Source organism: Dendroctonus ponderosae, unplaced genomic scaffold (assembly GCF_020466585.1).
Source record: "Dendroctonus ponderosae isolate FM_Combo_2020 unplaced genomic scaffold, Dpon_F_20191213v2 Dpon_F_20191213_10, whole genome shotgun sequence".
Classification (NCBI taxonomy): Eukaryota; Metazoa; Arthropoda; class Insecta; order Coleoptera; family Curculionidae; genus Dendroctonus; species Dendroctonus ponderosae.
Window position 1 is genome coordinate 6,177,269 of NW_026017111.1, and position 26,182 is coordinate 6,203,450.

General features: G+C 37.7%; 4 protein-coding genes across 5 annotated transcripts in view; 1 reads left to right on the top strand and 3 right to left on the bottom strand.

Annotated features, from left to right (window-relative positions):
- The window catches only part of LOC109543513 (probable Rho GTPase-activating protein CG5521), a 31,545-nt gene extending 13,051 nt beyond the window's left edge, over window positions 1–18,494 (top strand). For both annotated transcript variants that reach the window (XM_019913257.2, XM_019913258.2), the window contains 10 exons: window positions 6,280–6,612; window positions 6,669–6,860; window positions 6,916–7,095; window positions 10,278–10,539; window positions 10,597–10,769; window positions 10,826–11,089; window positions 13,767–13,925; window positions 13,990–14,117; window positions 14,177–14,430; window positions 17,169–18,494. In XM_019913257.2, the coding sequence (XP_019768816.2) occupies window positions 6,280–6,612; window positions 6,669–6,860; window positions 6,916–7,095; window positions 10,278–10,539; window positions 10,597–10,769; window positions 10,826–11,089; window positions 13,767–13,925; window positions 13,990–14,117; window positions 14,177–14,430; window positions 17,169–17,362 (2,139 nt within the window). In that variant the 3' untranslated portion in view covers window positions 17,363–18,494. The remainder of the gene's footprint in view (window positions 1–6,279; window positions 6,613–6,668; window positions 6,861–6,915; window positions 7,096–10,277; window positions 10,540–10,596; window positions 10,770–10,825; window positions 11,090–13,766; window positions 13,926–13,989; window positions 14,118–14,176; window positions 14,431–17,168) is intronic.
- LOC109543516 (katanin p60 ATPase-containing subunit A-like 2) lies at window positions 155–4,385 on the bottom strand. Its single transcript, XM_048662153.1, has 2 exons — window positions 3,572–4,385; window positions 155–799 (listed from the first exon to the last, which is right to left on the bottom strand). Exons 1-2 carry the CDS (start codon window positions 4,318–4,320, stop codon window positions 184–186), a joined length of 1,365 nt encoding a protein of 454 aa, XP_048518110.1. The 5' UTR covers window positions 4,321–4,385; the 3' UTR covers window positions 155–183.
- LOC109543517 lies at window positions 18,458–23,964 on the bottom strand. The gene is made up of 9 exons (XM_048662154.1): window positions 21,164–23,964; window positions 20,944–21,099; window positions 20,733–20,887; window positions 20,503–20,684; window positions 20,321–20,453; window positions 19,170–19,317; window positions 19,051–19,114; window positions 18,875–18,994; window positions 18,458–18,814 (listed from the first exon to the last, which is right to left on the bottom strand). The coding sequence occupies exons 1-9, from the start codon at window positions 21,251–21,253 to the stop codon at window positions 18,519–18,521; spliced, it is 1,344 nt and encodes a 447-aa protein (XP_048518111.1). The 5' UTR covers window positions 21,254–23,964; the 3' UTR covers window positions 18,458–18,518.
- Window positions 23,965–24,064: 100 nt separating this feature from the next.
- Window positions 24,065–26,182, bottom strand: part of LOC109543514 (GPI ethanolamine phosphate transferase 3) — a 7,287-nt gene continuing 5,169 nt past the window's right edge. Inside the window, exons 5-6 of the mRNA XM_019913259.2 lie at window positions 25,160–25,557; window positions 24,065–25,103 (exon numbers count right to left, since the gene is read on the bottom strand). Coding sequence (XP_019768818.1) covers window positions 24,909–25,103; window positions 25,160–25,557 — 593 coding nt within the window. The 3' untranslated portion in view covers window positions 24,065–24,908. The remainder of the gene's footprint in view (window positions 25,104–25,159; window positions 25,558–26,182) is intronic.

Here is a 26,182-nt window from a genome sequence, read left to right on the forward strand (position 1 = left end):
TTAATTGGAGACATTTTTAAAAGCTACTCGAATTAATTCGATTTTTTCTATCAGTATTCTGCACAATGTCGAAATCCCATGAAACATGTTTTCTGCGTATAGACTACTCATATCAAGGACTAGAGAACTACTCGTTAAGACTTACTACTTTCAGTTACTTATTAAAAGGCTCTTTAATATACATCACAAAGCCCCATGTTCATTTTGCCACTGATAGTACTTTTTAGTAAGGACGCTGCTTGAGGACGGTCTGATCCTGTCCACGGCCTTTTTAATGTCCTCTAGACAAACGGCCCTGGTGGGACCACTCTTAGCCCCAGTTTGCAGGGTTTTAATGCGTTCGCGCGCAATTCCCATGCTTACTTCTTTGGCCAAGTTACGCAAATCCGATCCGGAATAATTCTCCGTCCATTTTCCAGCCACTTCCCAATCAGCTGAAGACAATTTCGAAACAGTACTTTTCATGTGGTGTTTGAGAATCAATGGGCGGGCTGCCTTATCCGGCATGTCCACCAGAATGCGTTTGTCAAATCTGCGTAGCAAAGCATTGTCCAGGTCCCAAGGCGAATTAGTCGCGGCCAGCACAAAGATTCGATGGTGGTTGGGCAGAATTCCGTCCAGTTGAGTTAGCAGTTCGCTTCGGAAGCGTTTCGAGGCTTCGTGTTGGGTGTCCTGGACTCCGGACACTAGGGCATCGATTTCGTCCAGGAATATTGTGCTAGGAGCGTGATTCTTGGCGGTGTCGAAAAGATTTTTGATCAGCTTTTCCGACTCGCCTCTCCATTTGCTGATGAATTGGCTTTAAGAAAACGAATAATTTTGGGTGGGTCTGATGTTGAGTTTCTTCAGTCTTACTATATAGTTGCGAAAGTTATGAACACTGGAAAATTCGTGCAAATCTGACATTTTGGATTTTTGCCATTTTTGAATAGCAAAAAGCTCTAAATAATTAAACTTTCTTTGATTTTTTATAAATTTTTAAAACACTTCAAAAATTGCTCGAAGAAAAAAAAAACGCTGAAAAAAAATAACATTTTACCAAGCGCCGGTAATAAAGAGGAGTTTTTTACATTTTAGTGGAAAAGAGATACATTGCCAAAAATCCAAAATTTCAGTTGTCCACGATATTCTGGTGATTTTTGGGAATTTTTCAAAATTTCCTCAAAATATTTTGTTCGTCGTTATTTTGGTAGTTTAATAGAGCAAACACAAGTTTTCAAGAGGTCAAAGTTTCAGTCTTGAAAGAACTTTTGTTGATTTTTTAAAAATTTTCAAACTTTGCCCTTAAAGCTGGTGTTGGTCGCGATTGTGATTGAAAATTCATATAATGTTCAAAAAATCAAGTGCAGGGAAGGGTTAAGTGGAATTTCGTTTTTTTATAGGAAAGGTGCAAATGTTCCCGTCCAAAATTTTAAATTTGCACGATTTTTCGTTGATGTTTGGGAAATTACCAAAATTTACCTTAAAAACAAGGGTTTAATTAAGTCTTTCATTCATTCATTAAAATCATCAAGTTTGGCGCAGGTAATGAAGTGAACTTTTGGTATTTTCGTAAAAAAGGCGCTAAATTTAAAGAATCGCAAATGTCAGGTTTGCACGACTTTTCGTTAATTTTTGATAAATTTTTCAAATGTATTTTAACTATCGGGTGCTTTAATCGGAAGCGATTGTGTTTGAAAATTCATTAAATCGCGTCAAGCGCAGGCACTGAAGTGCAATTTTGGAAGCGATTGTTTTTTTTAAATCATGAAATCGCATCAGTGCAGGTAATTAAGTGAAATTTTGGTTCTTTCGTACAAGTGGTGCAAATGCTCAAGAGTCCAAAGTTTCACATTTGCACGAATTTTCTTTGATTTTTGGGAAATTTTCAAATTTACCTAAAACCCGAGTGTTTAAATGGGACGCGATTGTCTTTGAAAATTCTTCAAATCGCATCAAGCGCAGGTAATGAAGTGAAATTTTGGTTCTTTCGTACAAGAAATGCAAATGTTCAATAGTGTAAAGTTTCACATTTGCAAGCATTTTCGTTGATTTTTGGGAAATTTTCAAAATTGACCTTAAAAGCAAGTGTTTAAATGGGGCGCGATTGTCTTTCAAAAATCATCAAGCGCAGATAATGAAGTGAACGTTCGGTATTTTCGTAGAAAAGACGCCGACGTTCAATAATCTAAAATGTCGGATTTGCACAAATTTTCGTTAATTTTTGCGAGATTTTCAGAATTAATCTGAAATATCGGGTGCTTTAATCGGAAGCGATTGTGTTTGAAAATTTATTAAATCGCACCAAGCGCAGGTACTGAAGTGAAATTAGCGTTCCTTCGTAGAAGAGGTGCAAATGTTCAAAAGTCCAAAGTTTCACGTTTGCACGAATTTTCGTTGATTGTTGGGAAATTTTCAAAATTTGCCTTCAAAGTGCCTGTTTTAAAGGGCGCGATTGTCTTTCAAAAATCATCAAATCACATCAAGCGCAAGTAATGATGTGAAATTTCGGTTCTTTCGTAGATGTGCAAATAATCAAGAGTCCAAAATTTTTTGGAAATTTTCAAAATTGATCTTAAAAGCGAGTGTTTAAATGGGGCGCGATTGTCTTTGAAAATTCATCAAATTTCATCAAGCGCAGGTAATGAAGTGAAATGTCGGTTCTTTCGTACAAGAAATGCAAACTTTAAGAGTCCAAAGTTTCACATTTGCATGAATTTTTGTTGATTTTTGGGAAATTTTCAAAATTGACCTTAAAAGCGAGTGTTTAAATGGGACGCGATTGTTTTTTTAAAATCAACAAATTTCGTCAAGTGCAGATAATGAAGTGAACGTTCGGTATTTTCGTAGAAAAGGCGCCAACGTTCAATAATCCAAAATGTCAGATTTGCACAAATTTTCGTTCATTTTTGCGAGATTTTCAAAATTCATCTGAAATAGCGGGTGCTTTAATCGGAAGCGATTGTGTTTGAAAATTCATTAAATCGCATCAGGCGCAGAAACTGAAGTGAAATTAGGGTTCCTTCGTAGAAGAGGTGCAAATGTTCAAAAGTCCAAAGTTTCAAATTTGCACGAATTTTCGTTGATTTTTGGGAAATTTTCAAAATTTATTTTAAAAGCGAGCGTTTAAATGGGTCGCGATTGTCTTTGAAAATTCATCAAATTTCATCAAGCGCGGGTAATGAAGTGAATTTTCGGTATTTTCGTAGAAAATGCGTCAACGTTCAAGAATCTAAAATGACAGATTTGTACGAATTTTCGTTCATTTTTGAAAATTTTTCTAAATTTATCTAAAATATCGGGTGCTTTAATCGAAAGCGATTGTGTTTGAAAATTCTTCAAATCGCATCAAGCGCAGGTAATGAAGTGAAATTTCGGTTCTTTCGTAGACGAGGTGCAAATGTTCAATAGTCCAAAGTTTCACATTTGCACGAATTTGCGTTGATTTTTGGGAAATTTTCAAAATTGACCTTAAGATTGTTTAAACGGGGCGCGATTTTCTTTGAAAGTTCATCAAATTTCATCAAGCGCAGGCAATGAAGCAAACTTTCGGAATTTTTGTAGAACAGAACACTTTCATTTTGGTGCTTACCTATTAGTTACATTGAATAAGGTGGTGCGTCCTTCGTAAGCCAGAGCTTTTGCCAGTAGGGTTTTTCCTGTCCCCGGCGGTCCATGCAGCAAAACGCCCTTCCAGGGCGTTAAATCCTTGAACACCTCTGGGTAGTACAAGGGATAAAGGGTAGATTCTTTTAAAATTTCTATTGGAACATTCAAGCCCAAGCAGTCTGACCATCGCACCCCCGTGTCTTCAATTACCAACTGATTGGAAACCAGCTCAGGCAAGTCCTTATTGTCCCTTTCGTCCGGCAAATCACCGCTTGGACTATTCGAAGCGTTTAAGGGGATTATTTCGAATTGAAAGTCTTCGCTGTCTGATGGACTGTCGGCTTTTTCCTGGCCAATGGTTCGCTTAGCGCTCCGACCTCGCTTGGGGTTTGACTTTCTGGGCGGCTTCGGCTCGCTGTCCTCCAACTTTCTGATTATTTTTGGGTATTTTTGGAATTTTGTGTAGTAGTAGCTTTGGTATTCCTGCAGGATTATGTCCAGTTCGACGTTTTCGCATACCTGGTACCCATCATCCAGTCGCGCTTCTTTTAGAAGAGCGTCCGCTGTTTGGTCCAGCATCTGCTCCCTCAAGAAGGCCAGCACTAAATACAGTAAATTGCGTCGTCTTTCTCGGGTTTCTACTTTGATTTTCTCCAAATGATTGGGAATGGAGAGGCGCTGGTTGTTTTTTGATGTCATTTCTTCGGTTGAAAGCCAGGGATCGATTAGCATTGTTGGTCGTCAGGGTGATAAGGCCCTTTGAAGGTTTGCTGTTGATGTAACCATGAGGCAAAGGCTGGATCGATATACCTGTTGATACGCATACAGGGTGAGTTTGGTGTTGCAGATGCTTGGACACTTAATGCTTTTGAAAAATAAAATGAAAGCAGCATTTGAGCAATAGCTCAAGCCTCAAGCTCAGGAGTCGTTCAGGAAATAGTTGAGGATTATCAGCATAATAATGGGCTTCTTTAACGCTAAGGAAGGAAAAGGGAAAAGGAGGACATTTACACAATTTTAGGAATGAAACAATTGTCCAAAAAGGCAGACGAAATAGAGCCAGCTGCGCTAAAGACAGATTAAACATTTGTTAGAAGAAGGCAAAAAATATAATAAAAGCAAACGAGAAAACGTACCAGTACAAGATTAAAGAACTCTGAATGAAAAAGAGTTGAGGAAGAAACACAACAGAGGAAACGTACGCGATGAATTGAAAATCAAAGAAATTCTCAAAATTCTCAAAATCAAGAACTTGTTCCACTCATTTTACTAGAACTACCATTTTCGGGACACCCTGCATATAAACAAAGATGATTATTATTAATACATAATATTGGATGCGTTTTTGAAGTGAGTCCCGATCCATGAACAGTCCTAATCGCACTTTCAGGTATTGCACAAGATAATAACAGGAACAGCTTGCGAAGCCCCGCACAGCAGACTTGCCAGACTTGGAGCGTCTAACGACTTTGATCCGAACATTTCTTCGGAAGATTTACCTGAGTCTTTGCCGGTCAAAAGTCCAGGCAAAAACTTTCAAGAATTCAAAATGTCAGATTTTCACGAATGTTCGTTCATTTTTGGGAAGTTTTCAAAATTTATCTAAAATATCGGTTGCTTTAATCGGAAGCGATTGTTTTTTTTAAATCATGAAATCACATCTAGTGCAGGTAATTAAGTGAAATTTTGGTTCTTTCGTACAAGTGGTGCAAACGCTCAAGAGTCCAACGTTTCACATTTGCACGAATTTTCTTTGATTTTTGGGAAATTTTCAAATTTACCTATAACCCGAGTGTTTAAATGGGACGTGATTGTCTTTGAAAATTCATCGAATTTCATCAAGCGCAGGTAATGAAGTGAAATTTCGGTTCTTTCGTACAAGAAATGCAAATGTTCAATTTGTGCAAAGTTTCACATTTGCAAGCATTTTCGTTGACTTTTGGGAATTTTTTAAAATTGACCTTAAAAGCGAGTGTTTAAATGGAGCGCGATTATCTTTCAAAAATCATCAAGCTCAGATAATCAAGTGAACGTTCGGTATTTTCGTAGAAAAGACGCCGACGTTCAATAATCCAAAATGTCAGATTTGCACAAATTTTCGTAAATTTTTGCGAGATTTTCAAAATTCATCTGAAATATCGGGTGTTTTAATCGGAAGCGATTGTGTTTGAAAATTTATTAAATCGCACCAAGCGCGGGTACTGAAGTGAAATTAGGGTTCCTTCGTAGAAGAGGTGCAAATGTTCAAAAGTCCAAAGTTTCAAAGTCCTAAGGAAGGAAAAGGGAAAAGAAGGACATTTACACAATTTTAGGAATGAAGCAATTCTACAAAAAGGCAGACGAAATAGAGCCAGCTGTGCTAAAGGCACGTGAAATATTTGTTAGAAGAAGCCAAAAAATATACTAAAAGCAAACGAGAAAACGTACCAGTACAAGATTAAAGAACTCTGGATGAAAAAGAGTTGAGGAAGAAACACAACAGAGGAAACGTACGCGATGAATTGAAAATCAAAGAAATTAAAATTTTAGGAACTTGTTCCACTAATTTTTGCTCTAGAACTACTGCGTGAAGGGTTGGTCGCACCATTTCCGGGACACCCTGCATATAAATAAAGATGATTATTATTAATATTATTGGATGCGTTTTTGAAGTGAGTCCCGATCCATAAACAGTCCTAATCGCACTTTCAGGTATTGCACAAGATAATAACAGGCACAGCTTGCGAAGCCCCGCACAGCAGACTTGCCAGACTTGGAGCGTCTGACGACTTTGATCCGAACATTTCTTCGGAGGATTTACCTGAGTCTTTGCCGGTCAAAAGTCCAGGCAAAAACGTCCAATTCCAAAAAGCCGTCACGTTGTGCGCTGAAACCGTGCTGGCGCACTTGGTGAACCATCTGGGACATTTCCCCATGGCGATTGGAGCGGCGCGCTTAAGCTCCCTGGTAGCCGAACATGACGACGTTCCGAACTTGTCTTCGGATGATCTGTCCAATGTGATTTTTTCCGTTCCTAATATTCAGGTAAGTTTGGCCCGTCTTTCTTAGCGTGCGGAGGTCCAACTTTCTGATTGTTTCAGCTGTTTATTCTTACCAAAAATATCATCGCCAGCCTGATAGAGCTGCCGACGTTAGATTCGCCCGGAGGTGGAGCCACGGCCGGTCTAGTCACTGCAGAAGAGCAAGTCCGAGTCCTGCTCAGAGACATGTCTGGAAAATCCAGCTGGGACGCTTCGATCTTGTATAGAACGCCCGAAAGTGTGCAGGAAGAGGTACGTGAGCAGATCAGAAGGGTTCTCCGGATAAATCTGCAACCTAATGGTTTAGGACTCCGGTCTGCCAGAATCGTTCGGATTGAGCAGCCCAGCGGCCAATCCGGAACCGGAAAGTCTTATGTCCACAGTGTGGGTGACTCAGAATCTACCGCAAAGAGCCATCAGACATCGGCCTCCCAACGTCTTACCGGAAGTGTCGAATGCTGCTCCCGATCTGGACCAGTTGGATGATGTAAGTGCTAGTTCATATAAATAATGGTCTTTGAAGATCAACATGGTGATGGAGTTACTTGAACGTTTTATGATGGTTTGGAAGATGTTTCGAAGCAAACATTTTTTGGTTTGAAGCCTGAACTACCGATTTCCTTGTCTTTCAGGCAAATTTTTCTTAACCGAAAGTTAAGTTTTCGAGGTACAAATTGACCCAAAGAAAATTGTGTAAAATTAAGTGCCACACAAACTGCGATTTTGCGGTAAAAAAAAGGACAGTTTTAAGGGCGTTTTCGGATTTCCGTGGAAATTTTAGCATAAAATGACTACAAGTCAATGGGTTTATCTTGCTTTGAAAGTTCTTTAGTCCACTTGATGCTCATTTTCAGGTGAAATTGGCGTAAGAACCCGAAAATGGGCGTGAAACTGCTGAAATTTAGCCAGTTTTTTTTTTAATTGTGTAAAATTAAGTTGCAAACTTCGACACAAACTGCGATTTTCTCACTTATCTTGCTTGCAATGTAGCAGAAATGGACCCAGAAACCCCAAGTGATACTAAAACTGCCGAAAATTAGCTCATTTTTAAAATACTGTAAAATTAGTTGCCAATCTTCGACAATAAAGGCAATTTTCTGACTTGTCTGGCTTGCAGTAAAACAAGGGACAGTTTTGGGGGCATTTTCGGCTGTCCGGGGAAAATTTAACATAAAATAACTACAAGTCAATGGGTCTATCTTGCTTTGAAAGTTCTTTAGTCGGCTTGATGCTCATTTTCAGCTGAAATTGGAGCAAGAACTCGAAAATGAGCGCGAAACTGCTGAAATTTGGCCCATTTTTACAAAATTGTGTAAAATTAAGTGCCAACCTTCGACACAAACTGCGATTTTTCAGTAAAAAAAAAGGACAGTTTTGAGGAGATTTTCGGATTTCCGGGGAAATTTTAGCATAACATGACTGACTACAAGTCGATGGGTCTATCTTGCTTTGAAAGTTCTTTAGTCGATTTGATACTCATTTTCAGCTGAAATTGGCGCAAGAACTCGAAAATGAGCCTGAAACTGCTGAATTTTGGCCAATTTTTACAAAATTGTGCAAAAGTAAGTGCCAACCTTCGACACAAACTGCGATTTTGCAGTATAAAAGGACAGTTTTGAGGAGATTTTCGGATTTCCGGGGAAATTTTAGCATAACATGACTACAAGTCAATGGGTCTATCTTGCTTTGAAAGTTCTTTAGTGGACTTGATGCTCATTTTCAGCTGAAATTGGCGCAAGAACTCGAAAATGAGCGTGAAAATTATGTGCCGACCTTCGACACAAACTGCGATTTTGCAGTAAAAAACAGGACAGTTTTGAGGTGATTTTCGGCGTTCCGGGAAAATTTTAGGAGAAAATTACTACAAGTCAATGGGTTTATCTTGCTTTGAAAGTTCTTTAGTCGACTTGATGCTCATTTTCAGCTGAAATTGGCGTAAGAACCCGAAAATGAGCCTGAAACTGCTGAAATTTGGCCCACTTTTACAAAATTGTGTAAAATTAGGTGCCAACCTTAGACACAAACTGCGATTTTGCAGTAAAAAAAAAGGACAGTTTTGAGAACATTTTCGGATTGCCGGGGAAATTTTAGCACAAAATGACCACAAATCAATGGGTTTGTCTTGCTTTGAAAGTTCTATGTATAGTCGACTTGATGTTCATTTTCAGCTGAAATGGACCCAGAAACCCCAGGAATGAGACTAAAACTGATGAAAATTAGCCCATTTTTTAAATAGTGCAAATCTTCCAACACTAAATGAAAATTTCTGTTTTATCTCCCTTGCAATAATCCAGAGGACACATTTGAGAGTATTTTCGGCTTTTTGGAGAAATTTCCGTAAAATCACTACCAAGTCGATGGGTTTATTTTCAGAACGCACCCATTGGGTTTTTTAGTCAACTCATTTTCAGCTGAAATTGACCCAGAAAATGAATTGCCTCAACCGATGAGTTTTCCCGTTTAGTTACTTAACTTAAGCTTTAACTCCCATTACATAATGAAAGCACTTGCAAAGTGATACTTTTCAGTCTCTCACAGAGAGTTTAACAAATAAATTCCCGTTTAACGAACACAGAATGAAACAAGCCGGAAACTTTCCGTTTTGAAAGCACAAAAGTTTCAAAAAAATGCTTTTGTTATGTGTAATGTGATTGAAAAGTGGTCGATATTGCCAAACTTACAGGGGGATTTGGTTCATCTAGAACGGCTGGGGTGCGAATGCTTCTCCCAGCAAAAACAAAAATTAGAGTATTTTGCCATCCATTTTCTCTAAATGAGCCCGATAAATCTGTGATGCACGATATCAATCCCAGTCGATTTAGGCTGACGGATTAATTGAACCTGACACCTTTTTTTCGAATATTCTTTATTGACTCACGCTCTTTGACCCATGGGAAAGTGCCCCAAAAAAATATAAAACGAGTTTTAAGCGATCACATTTTATTCACAACCTTCATTTATAAACAGAAGTCTTTTTCTAGTAACTAAACGGCTGAAACACCAAACATTCATTAGCGCTTAACTAATAGAAACTTTTGGAGGCGATTTGAAATAGATGGAAACTTGAACCACCATTTTAGCAACATTTTGAGTGTGCTCGACTGCTATTGAATGTGGAAAAGTTTCCGGTTCATTTTAGGGCTCTGAGGAAATTGCCGTTTAAGGGGTCAGGTAACAAAGTTTTCATACCTGAGCTCATTTTTGTAAAACTGAACACCCTGTATATTTTAATTTAAATTTGTAACATTTTAAATTCTCTTTCCAATAATATAACACACCATGGATAATGTAGGTTTCCTAGGAATTTATTTAAACTTATTACTTTGGACCATGAAAGAAAAGCGAATTTTCTAGAAACTAAACTAGACACACTTTTCTCGTAAACCCTGTTCTTATTTGCATCTTCATTTGCCGATGTTTAGCTTAGTTTCTGACGAATGAATCGGAATTATTATCGTTCTCGATGAATCCGTATATTACATCCATGGTCGACGATCTAGGAAGGATTTTTGAGGATTTTTTTAATAGCTGTGGCGTGAACGAGACTTGAAGTAAGAAAACGCGAAGCCATTTTGAAATTGAAAAGGTTTTTATTTTTCCCCTCTAAAAAGGCTAAAAGACACATCATTTAAACGGATCCCTTTCGACTGTTTCATTCGCTTGTTCCAGCTGCTTCAATATCTGGGTCACACCAGTCCGGAGTGTTTGGAGTCGCCCAATATCAAGCTGAATGAGCCGGCCGCTCCGCCTCTTTTTCTAGAGCTAGAGCAGGAAGTGATTGCTTCCGTGATCAGTCAGCGAAATGTTGAAATCGAAGAGGCGCGCTTGGTTCAGCATTCTTCCTACATGCTGGGAACCCCCGCAAGAAAGCCGAGAAGACGGGCAGCGAGAAGAAGCTGCTCTAGTTTGGAGTCGACTCCTCATCAACCAGGTAAACCGGCAAACTGTTCGGGCTCTAAACAAAATGATCGACATCGTTTTACCACAGGGCCGTTTGGAAGCATAGAAGAAAACGCTTTCCAGCAATGTCGGCTGCTGTTTTCCCAACTGGGTTTATCTGGATGGGATCGCCGGAAACAAATCCACCTTCTAGACAAAAACGATCGTCTCTTAAGGGAGCTGAGGAATTTGGACAATCAGAGTTGCAGGGAGACTCACAAGGTAGTAAACAGTGTCTCAATTGCAGCTCAACCTTAACGCTGCTTGCCTCATTGCAGTTTGCCGTCATTTACGTGGCTCCAGGGCAGGAAGACAAAAATTCGATTTTATCCAATCAGAGCGGCAGTGTGGCGTATGAACAGTTTCTAGCCGGTTTGGCTTGGGAAATCGAGCTGGAATATCACACGGGGTTTTTGGGCGGGTTGCAGAAACAGGGCTCCAATGGCATGACCGCTCCTTATGTTGCTACCAGTTTTATGGAGGCGATCTTCCACGTAGCCACTAGAATGCCGGGTGATAGCCCGGAAGCTGTACTTAGCAAGGTAACAGTTGTGAGCAGAGCAAATAATATTGAATGCTTGGATTTTTAATCATCCTGTATACTTTTTCCAAAGCAAGTCGCGCTTTCGTAAATGAGTCATTTTCTCTTGGAAGAACTCAACCGTTTTTTTTTTCGGGAAAATCATCTGGTTCTCCTGCTATTAATTTATGTTCCTTGAGTTACTGGATACCAAACAACACACAGTGTTTCAATCTGTATTAAAAACAACAGGGTGTTTGGTTAAAAACTGTGTGCACTATTGGCGTCCCAATATATTGGACCACCGTGTATATGTCAACATTTTTCCTGTCTGTTTTTCTTCAGTTCTTCACTTCCTTTGTTTTTCTGTTCTTTCCTGTTTCTGTACAGTAAATGTAAAAGAATGACTCAAGTTAATAATTCTAGTAGTTTTCGAGCTACCAGACGCTGACCACTCGGTATATCAAAAGGGATTTTGAAAATTATTGAATCCAAGCATTTGAATATTTGATATTTTACTTTAATAAATTGTTTTTATGAGGAATATGGATCTAAGTAGCAAAAAAATTATACCGGACGACCCAAAGGCAAGTTTAGCAGCAAGAAGAAACCTTCAGCAGCGTCTTGTGCATTCAAAAATAGAGTGGAAACAGTGTGATAATCTGCGAAAAGCTCTGTTTTCAAAATTCGGGGTGTTCAACAATTTTTTCCTAGTTTTTCGACCATATTTCTGGAACTAACTGCTCACGAAGATGAACGTTCCACAGCCAAATTTGCCCTAACTTTGGAACTGGATAACTTCTGACTGCTTAGAGCGATTTGGTTTCTGTTTGAAGTGCTATTGAGACCCATTTCTTTTTTGTTTGTCAATGTTTTGGTAAAAATTAAGCTGCGCAGATAAATTTTCTACAGGGCTGCAAATGAAAAAATGCATTTTTTGCAAAGTCCGGCATGCTCCGAGTTGGACAAAAATGAGGTTTATTGGATTTCAGCACGAAAAGTGTAAAGATAAATGCAAAAGCTCGAAACGGGTTTAGAATTGTTTGGCCATAATTACAGGGTGGTCCAAAAAATTAACTTTTCTGGTCTTGATCCGAATTTCACGATCCAGAGCTGATGTTGAAGGTTGAACTTCACAGACGATTTAAGACAAAAATTCAATATACGGGGCTGCAGAAAGAATGGCCCAACGCCGAATTGCCCCAACATCTGGGTCTCTGGTACACTTTCAATTAAAGTGAAGTTCACTTTGAAATATTTCGTTCATTTATGCCTACCCGGTATGTTGAATTATTAATAAGTCCACTCTGATGTTTTAGCTTGAACATCAACCCTAGATTTTCAAAATGGGTTCAAGAGAAAAAATGCTTACTGCAAGAACAAAAAGTTGATTTTTTGAAGACCACTCTGTAAATAAACAATCTGGCAAAAAATTCATAAACGTTTTTCGAGATATGAGGTCTACCTTAATGCTTGTGGTGTTGAAGTACAGGAAATGGTTTTTTTGTCCAACTCAGAGCACGCGTAACTTTCACCAATTTTGCATTGTTTCATTTGCCATCCTGTAGAAACTTTCTCTGAAGCACTAATTTTTTGCAAAACGACGCAGTAATCGAAAACAAATTGCACTAAATAACGCTTCAAACAGAAATCAATTCGCTCTAAGCAGTCAGAATTTATCCCGTCTCCAAAGGTAGTCCAACATTGTGGATCCAAAAACGTGGATTTTTTTCCCACTTTGCCCTTGAACTTCTACGCTACTGGAAAATTAAGACAATTTGAAAGTTCATTGTTTCCTGCGGGTAAAAGTACTGTTAATCGAAAGCTCAAATGTTGACCGTTTTAGTAAAATATAGCATTTTATGGTGAAAATCATCTGCGATGTTTTCAAAATCTTTTTCTTTGGTATTTGGCCTCAAATGTTTCGTCATTTAAAAACACAGAAAAATGAGTTGTTAATTTCGACCTATCGTAATTCGTAAAATCGATTTTTTGAGATTTCCATAAATTTTACTTCGAAAATAGATATAATATATAAAATAATACACAAAATAAACCCATTACAAACATTTTAATTCTCACATACTGACGGAGTTTTTCCAGTTCTGTTTGGCTCACCCTGTATCGACAACAATAATCGAACTGCAACCTACAAGTTGAAAAATCTTTTTCATATTGCTAAGCTTTAAATTGGCGATTTAAGAAGTGCTTGATTTTTTTATGTCTCCTCGAAAGATAGAAAGAAGTGAAGATGAAACACGTTTTTTGCATTTTTAAACAGTTTCTTCATTAATTCAAATTCATTGACCGCCTTTAACTTGAGCAATCGTTAATAAATTGGCTGAAAAGTGCAGTTTTCTATGAGTGTATGTTGAATCCGGCGCTAGTAAACTGTCCGTCCAAGCGTATGCATCGATGGCTTAGAAAGAAAAGAAAATTCGAACGAATTGCAGTCTTAATTTTAATATAAACAGCTCTAAAGTTGAAGTGTCTAATTCATCAAAAACATTAGGGGGCGAAACTGCTTGGAGGGCAAACCTTTCTAGTTTCTAGTAATTACGGTTTTCATTACACCCCAGATAGGCTTTAGCGTCCGATTTCGCCTGTCTGTCTCTAAACTGTAGCTTGTTTTTTGTAGTTTAAGGTAGATTGAGCTTCAGAAAATATTGTTTAAAGTGAATGGAATATTTGTTTTACAGACAAGGCATTTGGGGAATGATGAGGTTCACATTGTGTGGTCCGAGCACAATCGGGACTACCGAAGGGACATCATTCCCACCGAGTTCTGTGATATTTTAATAGTGATCTATCCATTGGGAAACCACTTGAATCGAGTTACTGTTAACTGCAAAGCTGATGTAAGTCCATTAAGAACACTGCGAACTCATTAAGTGTTCAAAATTAATTTTTCGATATTTTCAGGTCCCATGTTTCGGTGTTTTATATAATGAGTCGATCATTGAGGACCACGTGTTGGCGGGCCTGGTAAGGGCGACCGCTGTATGTGCCAGCAGGGCAAAACGGATGACTTACCAATTTTATCAACAGTAGTACGTATTACACTTTTGGTTTGTGATTTGAACAAATTTTATGACTTTTTTGTATTTAGTTACGAAGAACGTGCTCGATCGTTGGAGACAGTCGTAACGAAACATAAATACAGTGCCACATTTGAGGAATTCATCTCCAAAGTGTACAGTCCCGTGCCTACAGCTAGTCCCTTTTATCGTTCTGGGTCCTCAAGCGTTTCCTGTTCAGATGGCGCCTCTTGCAGCAATAATTCGTCCACTCTTGCGGCTGCTTTGCTTGATTCCTCTCACGGACATTCGCATAAAGGCGCCAGAATCGACCAGAAGTTTCGAGGTAAGTAATTCGCTTATTAACTAGTCTACTTACGTTTTATATCAAGTTGATTCTAAGGCTTTATTCAAGTGAGCATATTTAATTCTTTAAGTACATTGTATTTTTTTTTGAAGCAAGATATTCACTGGATTTGCACGTTTTGAAGATTTTTCTCCTTTTTCTTTGCGCTCAATCTTTGTCTTCTGCTGCCTAACAGCGAACTAAGGTGCTTGTTCTAGCCCTGGATAGGTACACTAGGTTCTTATAAATACATAATTTCTTCTAATGCTTTTGAGCTAAAGCGCTTATTTTATAAATTAAAATCTTATCATTACTGTGCTTTTCGTTGATGATTTACAATTTATTTTTGACTAATGAGAGGAACCGAGTAAGTGCTTATTGCAACTCCGGATGGAGTTGAGTTGCTTAACAGCTGACAAAATTGCGTATTAGTGGCACTTTTAGATATTAATCGCGCCGAATTTATGTGTGAAAATATATTCAAACGCTAACGCATTAGATACTGATATTTAATTATTTATTTCTTGACATCGACTAAACAGGAAAACGTACTTGATATGCCACTGAATAGAGCTTAATTTTTCTTACAAACGCCCAGAGACGCACTTAAAGATCAATTTTTTTTGAATGTTTTGCGAATTTGTAAGTTACCATGTGCAGATATGGTTGTATCGAGCTTAATGTTCCTTCCAAACGCCCAGAAATTCACTTAAACCTCAACTTTCTTACATCAAGTTACGATGTGCAAACGTGGATTCTTTGTTTCCCTTTTCAAGCCTATCTTCAATAAATAATTTTTCCACAATGAGTTGCTTTGGAAAGATACTGAATGCGGCACTAGATCGAGCTCAATGTTCCTTCCAAACGCCAACAAATTTACTTAAATCTCAACTCTTTATTTCGCATTTTTTCCAGTTTCAAGCAAATGCCACGAAAACTGAACTATTCAGCTCCTCGTCAGTTGACGAAATTAATTAAATAATAATAATTAATTATCGATAAATACGAATAAATCAGTTAATTAAATTCATTAGTTGCACTTTTTGATTTTGCATAAAATGTTTTCTAACGACAGCGCTTTACGCGCTGTGATCTTATGCGCTTATGAGTTATGGAATTTAATTCTCCACAATGAAAGAATGCGAACAGGATGGTTGTTGGGCCGCTGATTAGATTTGAGCATGCACTCAGTGCTTGGTTAAAAAGTTCCGAAATTCTCTTTAATGGCACTTTTCGTTGAAGTTTTACACATTTAAAGGCGATTGGTGCAAATATATTTTCCATGTTCTCTCTTTCGAACCTAATCTTCATTAATCTATTGGTTCCAGTTCTTGAATCTCTAGTTTTGGAACTTAATTCATTTCTGAGTTCTTTATTCAGTCAAAGAGTAAAACTCAATATTTTTTAAAAGCTCCAGAAATTCATTTCAATCGCACTTTTCTTTGAATTTGTACACATGTTTAGGTTCTGGTGTTCACCCCTTTGAACTCAATTTTCAATATTTTTTCCCGGTAATAAGTAGCACCGAAATGGCGTTTATTGCTCGAGTGAATAGAGCTCGAAGTTCCCCGAGAATCGTCGCACTTTTTGTCTAAATTTGTCGAATTTTTGAAGAATCTTGTGCATGTATCCTTGTTATGATCAACCCTTACCAGTCAAATTTACATAATTTATTTTCCTACAGCGAGAGGAACTGGAAAAGTGCTTTCTGCGTCACTGGATAGAGCTTAATTTTTTTCTATAAGAGGCCAAAATTTCACATCAGCTGCATGTTTCCTGAAGCGTCTACAAATTTTTAAACTTAGGTGTTAATGTGTCCTCTACTCTGTGTGAAAATCAATATTTTTTTTTTAGTTTGCTGAGTTGAGTTTTGCTTGTAAGTTCAGAAATTCACTACAATTGCACTTTTAGTAGAAGTTTTACATCTTTTTAAGTTCTTGTATTCGCCTCTTTCGAGCTTAATTTTCGTAGTTTTCGTTTACATGTCTGATTAAACGTTTACATGTTTTTGAATTTTGGTGAACTTGGGGGCTAAATGTGTTTTCTAGCATCACGTTAGAGGCTAATATTCAACAGATTATTTTGGGACAACGAGAGAAACGCCAGAAATGATTGTTATACTGCCGGATAGAACTGTATGTTCTTGTGAAAAGTTCAGCAAATCACCTAAACCGCACTTTTTTCTGAGTTTTTGAATAATCGTATGCAAATGTGTTTACTGCGTTTTCGCCTGAGAAGCTAATTTTCGATCATGTATTTGTTGACAATGAGCGGTACTGGAAAAATGCTTGGTGCGCCACTGAATAGAGCTAATAGTTACGTATAAGTCGCCCAAGCTTCGCATCAGTCGCACTTTCCGAAAAATATTACAATTTTTTAAACTTGGTGTGTACAAATCTGTTTACAGTAGCACTTTAGTAGATGCTTATATTTGATAATTTATTTTTGCCAATAAGAGGAATCGGAAATTTGCTTGTTGGGTTTCTTGCTTAAATGGCCCTTCAATCAAATAAAAAAAGTTGCAAGTTTCTCGGAAGTTTTCCGACATTTCAAGAAAGGTGCGTTCCATGTAAGAAACCAATTCAATAATCAAAAATTAATTTCTCCACAACAAGTCAAACTGGGAACAAATTGCGTCCACTGGATAGAGCTAGATATAGAGAGAATATTTTTCTTAATGTTTTAAGTGTAAATTTTAAATATCTGATGCTTAATTGATCATTTCAAACAATTTCTAGTGTCTGCTAACGAACCGTCCAGAAACAGCACGCTGTTGAACCACACCGATACCCAAACCGTTGTAGAGTCGAGCATATCGCCCAGGGCTCTTAAGAAATTGGGCTCAAACTTGAAAAATGCTAAAAAGTCCCAAAAACAGGAGCATTTCGAGTCGCCCCCTGAAAGCCCCATACAAATGACTAAGAGAAAATGAAGGTAGGCCTTAGTCAAGCAATGAATCTGGTCTGATTATTCGAATATTTCGAATCTTTACTTTATGTAAAAAGATGTAAAATAGTTTAAAATGAGCAGTTAGTGTATAGCAAGCAGTATATGATTATTCACTTCGTCACTAACAAGTACGATCGATCTTCGGCTCTGAGGTGTTAAACCACAATTTAATGGGTGAAAGTCGGGCCTGTTATGTTCTGAGCACTAAGTCCACACTAAGAGATTAACTAATAGCAAGGTTCCTTTAGGAACCTTAACTTAATGTACAATATATTTTGTTACACACATTTTTTTATTTATATACGTTGTAATGATGTTGTAGTCCATACGTGATAAACTTTAAAACCTACTTAGTTTCCGATTAATGACTGTTTATAATAGATTTTTTATTTGTTTAAAAATATTCTCTATATTTTCTTAATATTGTCGTTATTTATTAACTATTTATTTGTTAGTTGCGTTAATTCGTGCATTTATTATACTAAGGTTGTGTTTATGGGGTAAATCTAAGTGTCAGTATTAAGACTGCGTTTGGATAGTGTGTGATCGCTTATCTCCAATATTTGTGTAATTTTTTTTAAATTTAAATTTAATTTTCACCGAATTGTACACGTGTGTTTTTCCAATTATGGTTGCAGGAATATACGGGTGGTTTCTTTACTATTTTAACCGAAGAATTGGGGTTTTCTTGCATCAAATTGAGACACGTTTACCAGCTTGTGTCCAGAACTGTTTTCGTTCTTTTTTCCCTGCTGTGCAAGTGCATTCTTGTGGAGTTTACACATTGATTGGAACTGAAATGAACAGTTAAACACTTCGTGCTTTTGCCATGCTACAAATATCGTCCAAACTTGACTGCGCTTTAAAACCGCTTTAGTTCGGACAGAATTGTAAATTCTCAATAGTGTTTTTTAGTTTTTGCCAAACGAAGCATGTCCAGCCACAAGCTGATAGCAACCAAATTTCGTATTTTCACGCAGGAAGACTCTTCTTCATACATTAAAACCCTGTGTAAACCATACTTGCTCTTGCTAGTAACAGTATTAATACCTATTTTTAATCATAAGAATGAACCGTACTTATTTAACTCCATTTAATAAACTCTTTTCACGAAACGGACGCAATGTTTTCAACCAACCTCATGCATGAATTGAGCTGTGTTTGTCCCTACTGCTCAAGCCGCTAGTAGTTGAGGTGGCGCCACTGGACCTTCGGCGCTTGAGGCTCGATTTGCTCTTCACACTTCCAGGCAGCGATCTGCTGCGTGTTTTTCTCCCTGCCAACCATTCCTGGATAGTGATTTTCAAGCTGTCGCATTCGGGATCGTTCCGGCAATTTCCCTCAAGAACCAGCTGCTGGAGCGCCTCCAAGGTTCCCGCTTGTTCCATCACGGTTTTCAGCAACAGATCCAGACTGGATTTGGACAGTTGATTATCTGGAATACTGCCAGTCGGTATGATTCAGCTGGGGTTAACCGGTTGGAAAACTGCAGTACATGAGATATTCAAATGCTCCAGAGTGCAGTTCCCTTTGACCAGGATTTCTCCATTTTCCTGGACAGTTTCATTGACGAATGGGTGGATTTTCACTGTTGTTTCCACTAAACTAAACGAATCTGCAATGGAATTTGTTGGGTTAAAGTCGCGCTTGGATTCCTACCGCGACTAGAACCTTTTGGATTGGCTAATGTGGCTTCAGGTTTGGTCGCATTTGGCTCATCAGAAAACGGGGTTTCCTGGAAACGATTGTTGAAAAATACCAAAGGTTCATTCTGTTGAATCATGGAGCACCTGCAAGAGTCGAAAATAGTCCAGCCTAATTTTCCTGCGGACGCAGATTTCGTCGTCGCTCAGGGCAAATGTACGGAAACTGAGAGCAATTAGTTCGAGACCAGAGTCCCGGATTTTGCAGTCGGTTAAGTTCAAGGATCTCAAAGTTCTGAAAAGACAACGTTTGTTTGGCCAAAATAGGCTTGTATTGATTCCTACGCTCAAAATTGCCAACACTCAACAGTATTTTTTTGGACAAACAAAAATTATGCCAATCTTAAAGAAGAACTAAAACTTTATAGCAAAACAAAAAATATGGACATGGGGAACAACAACGTATAAAAGACGTTCTAAATTTCAATAATTATCCAGTTTTTTTGTCTTTTTTCCCTTTTCTCTTCTTCGTCTTTTTGATAATGAATTCGTTCTTGATCAATCTTTAATAGAAGACGTGACAAATTCTGCCCTTTGAAAAGATACAAATTTTGATACAAAACACCCAACAAAAAAGTTGAAAAAACACCCAAGAAAAACGCTTAGTTTCCATGAATCAAGCAGGATTTTTCTGTTTTTCTATGTAACGAGTTCTAAATGTTCAGTAACTGATTTTTTAAACTACTGTCGATGTTTACAGTTTGTGGCAAATGAACATGTAATTTTTTAAACTTTTGCAAGATAAAACCGTTGATCTTTGAACAGTTTTCCAATCAGTTTGAATGAAACTGGCATTCGAAAAATTGAATGAGTCCATTTTTGAAAAACCAATTTTTTAATTGCGGGCAGAAAGTCACGTCAATGAAATTCTGAGGATGGGGGCACCTGAATATCAGCTGGCAACATTAACAAATTCAGGAAGAATGTCCACAGTGGATTGCGTAAAAAGCTTGTCCACATATTTCACTTTACACATTTTCATTCATTCATACATTTTCTATAGGCTATAAAAAATCGCGTGCCTCAAAGCTCCTCAAGTTTCCTCAGCAGCTTAAAACACAAATAAAATCTATAATTTAAAACAAAATTGAATCATTATGGTCGTTACTGGCCAATTTATTGCATTTTTTCACTCAGTTTTCGGGGATTTTTGCTTATAACGATAGTTAGAGAATTTAGATAGAGCAGCGCAAAGCACGCAAGAAAATCTGGCTTCAATAATGTAAAATACGAATTACCTGTCGCATTTTAAAATGCTTGCAATGTATTTGCAGCCCTCATCAAATACTGGATTATGAGATAAATCCAAATGAAGCAACCCTGGCGGCTCATAGGGGTGGTTTAAGTACTCGCTAGCCATCTTTCGAAGGCCTGCAATCTCTCCCTCAGAAATTCCTCCTGCTTCCAACCGTTTTGTTACCTTTTTCAGCAATGTTGCAAAATTTCAGAATTAATACTTTCAGGCCGCAGCGCAGTAAACGATGAAAACTACGATGCCCATGGGGATTTCCTGTTAGGTTCAATTCGCTGAGTGTTTTCTGGCGGCTCAGATGTTGTTTCAGGATCAGAATATGCTCACTGGTCAGATTGCAGTAGTCTAGTCTAAAATTCCTGTAGTTGCGCTATGAACATGAAGTGCCAGGTTCTTACTGCAAGGAAAATAAGTCTGGAAAGTGCGGCATTGTTTGGATGATGGCAAAGAACAGCCTTGGGTCCATAATGCGGAAGCATCTAAAATCCAAAGCTCGTAATTTCAGGTTCAAGTTGCTGTACGCATATATGACTAGGTTGGAATCAAGCGGTATCTGCAAATGGTTTTTGGGTGCAAGAACCTGCAAAATTGAACTTCTGGGGGGCGTACAATTGATTTTCTGATAGTTGGAGCATTGTCGACCAAGACAACTTGCCCGTCCTCCTTAATCATATAGGCATGCACCTCTGGATACGCTGGAGCATTTCGTTCTTCGCACTGTTTGTGCAACAGATAGGGAAGCCGTTTGCAGTCGTCAGTTTCACTCTACAAAACTCAAAAATTCGCATTTCAACGCGTGAAGCTTGTAGTTGAGTGCTTGAGAACGTACCTCAATTGTGGCTCTGAGGACATCGTGCGTATAACGCCGGGACTTTTTTCTCGTTGCACTCAAGTGCCTCTCTTTCGCACTTATCGACATCTCAGCCAACAATTTATTTTTTCAATGTGATGTTTTAAATTTTGTCAAAATTGACACTGTGAACGGTATTTCTGTATTGCGAAATTTTAATTTTTCTAAAAATTCCAACAAATTTGACTTCAATTCATTATTTGAGATAAAAAAATTGATTAAAACTCATTCTCTGGATTTACTTATTAGAAATCTTTCTCTATTTGAATTTCTAGAAATGATCAAATTCAACTTGCTGTAACTTCGACACGAAGAACTGTTGAATGCCACTTGTGCTTGAGGGATTGAGTTCGTTTTGATTGAAACTTCTTTAGGTTACTGAACTATCTTCCTCTAGCTGTTTTATTGAAGTTTTTCAGCGTTTTATTGGTCAAGCTTCTTCTATCAACGGACACTAAGACGAGACAAGCTTCTACCTGATTTACTTTAGGCTTTTGATTTTTTTTTGAAAATCAGTGTGCTTCAGAGTTTTGGCTTGTTGCAACCGAACTTTTGATGATTTATTTGAAATCTTCCTGCCATCGATTTTGCTTGCAATTTTCAGCTCTCAAGTGTCTTAAATTAATGGACAAAGAGACAAGTGGATGCCTGCTCTAGATTGGGCTTGAGGAATTTTTGAAACTCTGTCTCCTTGAGAAGTTTTTTTCAAAATTTTCATTTTTATTGCTAAAAATTCGTCCATTGATCTGGTTTAGTTGAATTTTCCAACATTTCAACACTAAAGCCTCTTATACAAATCACATAAAGGGGCGAACTTCTACCTGTTCTAGATTAGGCGTCAAAATATGTCCAAACCCACTCTGCTTGAGATCATCAGTTGGCTTCAAATTATAATAAATAATAATAAAATATCACAAATTTTTTGCAAAACCTTGCGGTCGGTTTTACATATAAATCTTCAGCACTTCCACCTTCAATTGTCTTCTACACGTGGATACAGAAACAATTTTCTTCGAGTTCCAGTTTGAAAGTAAGGGGTTTTTGAAAGCCAGTCTGCTAGAAAATTTTGGTTTGTTTCAAATGAAACTCGGCTAATTTGTGGAAAATCTTCCTGCGGTCCGTTTTTTTAACTGTTTAAAGTGTTTGAAATTTTGACCCAAACACAAGTTTCTATCTTCTTGCTTTCGGAAATGGGATATTTTTAAACATCAGCGCCTTGTGAGCTTCAGTTCGTTTCGAATGCACTTTTGTCAACTTTTGGACATTTCTGCTGCTGATCATTTTGCTTGAAAATTTCAGCATTAAACCTTCAAGTGTCTTCTCTATGCGAACAAAGAGTCAATTTTCTAGCGGTTACAGGTTTTGGAGGTAAAACTTTTTGAAAGTCTGTCTGAGATTTTTTGTTAGTTTCAACTGAAACTTCTAATTTGTTGAAAGTTCTGTTAAGGTATTTTTCAGCATATTATCAGTCAACAGTTTTACGTAAACGGATCCAAAGATGAGTGTGTGCGAGGTCTAGAAGAATTCTTGAAAACCGGTCTGTTTGAGAATTTTCGCTCGTTTTAAAAGAAATTCGCCAATTTGTGTAAAATCTTCCTACGGTCCATTTTTCTTAAAGTTTTTCGCATGTTTTTGATGATAAGGATCTAAACACTAGTATTTACGTGATTTGTTCTTTTCGCGTTGAATTTAAAAAAAATCAGCGTATTTGATTAATTTAGTCGGCTTCAAAGGCGCTTTTGTTACCTTCTGGAAAATTATGCTGGTCCCGATTTGCTTAATATTTTCAGCGTTTCACCGCTCAAGTATTTGCTATAAACGGACAAAGAGAGGAGTTTCTAAAGGCTCAAATTTGCAACTAAAACATTCTTAAAATTCGGTCTCGTTGACAATTTTCGTTCGTTGCAAATGAAATTCGCCAATTTGTGGAAAAAAAAATTTCTTCAATTTTTCCGCATGTTTTAAATAGGCTGATTCAAACCCGAGTATTTTGAAAAATGAGCGTGTTTCATAAATTTAGTTCGTTTCGAAGACGAATTTGTTTGCAAATTCCAGTTTGGACGTAAGGAATTCTTGAAAGCTTGTCTGTTTATGAATTATCGTTGGTTTCAAATAAAACTTCACTGATTTGGAAAAATCCTCCTAAGGTCTTTTGTTCTTCTTCTAAAAAATTTCAAGAAAAAATACCTTAGGAAGATTTAATACAAATCGAAGAAGAAGGTTGATATTTGAAACCAACGAAAATTTTCAAACAGACATATTTTCAAGAATTCCTTACATCCAAACTGGAATCTATAGAATATCGCTTCTGTGTCCGTTTACAGAGGGCTGAAATGCTGAAAAATTAAAGCCAAACGGGCGGCAGCAGAATTTTTCAGAAGTTAACAACAGTCTTACACACTTATTTTTTTAAAACTCCTCACGTCCAGAACAGAGCAGATAAACTCTCATCTTTGAGGCCGCGTACTTGAAAATTTAGACTGATAATCTGCTGAAAAAACCAATAAAAAATATCTTAGGAAGATTTTCTACAAATTAGAGAAGTTTCATTTGAAGCGATGGAAAATTCTGATGAAAAAGTGTTTAAAGTAAATTAAATTGACTCATAGACGAGTGTTTATCTGCTCTGTTCTGTTCTGGACGTGATGAGTTTCTAAAAATAAGTGTGTTTGATAGGTTTAAATCGATGCAAAGGCACTTTAGTGAACTTCTGCAAAGTTCTGCTGCAGTTTGCTTCAATTTTTCACCATTTTCACCTTTAAGTTTCTTCTATAGGCGGACAAAGAGGCGAGTTTCTAACGGCTCCAGTTTGGACGTAAAAAATTATTGATAGCCGGTCTGTTCAAGAATTTTTGCTTTTTTGAAATGAAATTCGCCATGTTGGGTAAAACTTTCCTACTATATTTTAAATAAGCCGATACAAACACAAGTATTTATGTGCCCTGTTCTGAACGTGAAGAGTTTGTTGAATTTAGTCCGTTTCAAAGGCGCTTTGGTTAACTTCTTGAAAATTCTGGTGCCATCAGTTTTGCTCGAAATTCTCAGTACTTATTTCAACCCTCAAGTATTCTATCAGCAGGCAAAGAGCGATTTTCTACAGGTTCCAGTTTGGACGTAAGAGATTTTTGAAAGCCAGTTTGCATATGAACTAGTTCGTTTCAAATGCAACTTAATTTATTCGTGAAAAATATTCCTGCTTCCCATTTCTCCTGAATTTTTCAGCATTTTGTCGGTCAACCGTTTTCAATCAATGGACCCGAACATGAGAATTTACCTGCTATGTTTTAGAAGTGAGGAGTTTTTCAAAATCAGTGTATTTGATACGTTTAGTCTGATTCAAAGACACTTGGCTTCTAAATTCACTTTTTCTCTAATTTAGTTGTTGGAAAAATCTGCTGTCGCCCGTTTTGCCTGAAATTTTCAGCATTTCAAAAAATATCCTGGAAACCTAGCGGTTTCCACCGGCTCCATTTTGGTCGCAAGAGACTCCTGAAAGTCGCTTTGCTTGAGAACTTTAGTTTTTTCAAATGAAACTTGTAGAAATCTTTCTTACGAATACGAGAGACCGAAAGTGTCTTGTATTGATCAGAACCATAAGAACTTGAGGGACTTTTCATACTCATTGAATTAAACTCTATACATATAACGTAAACATATACGTAAACAATTTGTCACTGGAGGCTCCACAGTCTTTGGCAGTACAAATACAAATACTTTCAAACAACTAGTGAGTTTTGTTTAGTTTGGTCACTAGCCGCTCGATCTGAAAATTGATACGAATAAATACTAGATATCCCACTAATACTGAGCCCAATGTGATGAACAAGGCGATGGCTTCAAAAATGAACTTCGGCGCAAAAATGGACCATACCATCAGGTGGCGGCAGTGGATGGTGGCTGCCAGCATACTGGCAAACACCTGCAGACATGAAATTCCAAATGCTCGAACCGAAAAAAGAACAATTCTTCACTCACCTTAACGGTATGCCCTACCATATACTTGCAGCAAAGAGAGAATAAGGCCGCAGTACTAATCCGGTCCTGTTCGAACAGGAACAGCTCGCCCTTTTGGGCACTCGGGTGCAACACTTTGTTCTTGGAGCACGCTGAAGGCATCATCACACACAACGTGAAGGGCACAATTATCAGAAGCGGCAGCAGGACTCCTGCCAGCATGTACGTTCCAAAGGTGTTCAGCAGGACGAGGGCGCCCAGAATATAGTTGTTGGCGGAAACCAGGCCGGAAGTTCCCACAAACGCCGACTCCCAGGCAATGTTAGAAAACGCCGGCTGATGCCCGGATGCGTAGAAAAAGTACTGGGGAAGCAAGATCCACCCCAGAACCACTAGAGTGGGCACATTTAGCAGGTCTTCTGGAAAAAAATTAGTATTTTACTATCTTTTTGTCGTGGAAGTTTTCCGGATTAGATTTCCACTTTTTTTACAAACTTCTTTTTGGGTATTTCGCCTCAAAATTTTTTGCCTTTAAAAAAGACAGAATTTGCTCACGTCTTTTATTACAGATTGATAAATAGTTCTCCTATTTCGCAATAAGAACGAATTATTTATCAAAAAGTAATCAAGAACTATCACCTAGAGGGTATCCTGCGACACACTTAGGCTCAAGCTGTAAGAGAAAATTCCAATTAGTAAAGAAATTAATTTGAAAAATTACCTTGACGTTTCGATAGCTATTTTCTGCTATTGTTATAAAAAGAACCTAAATGAACCTAAAAAAGAGTGTGTTAATAAATTGTGTAACAATAGTAGGATAATACAGAATTTGAAAATTCGCTCTGATAATTCGTCTATGCAAATTGTCAGTTATGTGACTTTGGCTTAATCTCATTGTTTAAATTAATATAGATAATGTTAATGAATAATTTTGGTGTAAATTTAACTTGGGTGTATGTTTCTCTGGTCTACTTCAGATTTTAGCATAGGTAACCATGTATGACTTAAATTAAATGAACATGAAGCAACACAATTATTTTGATT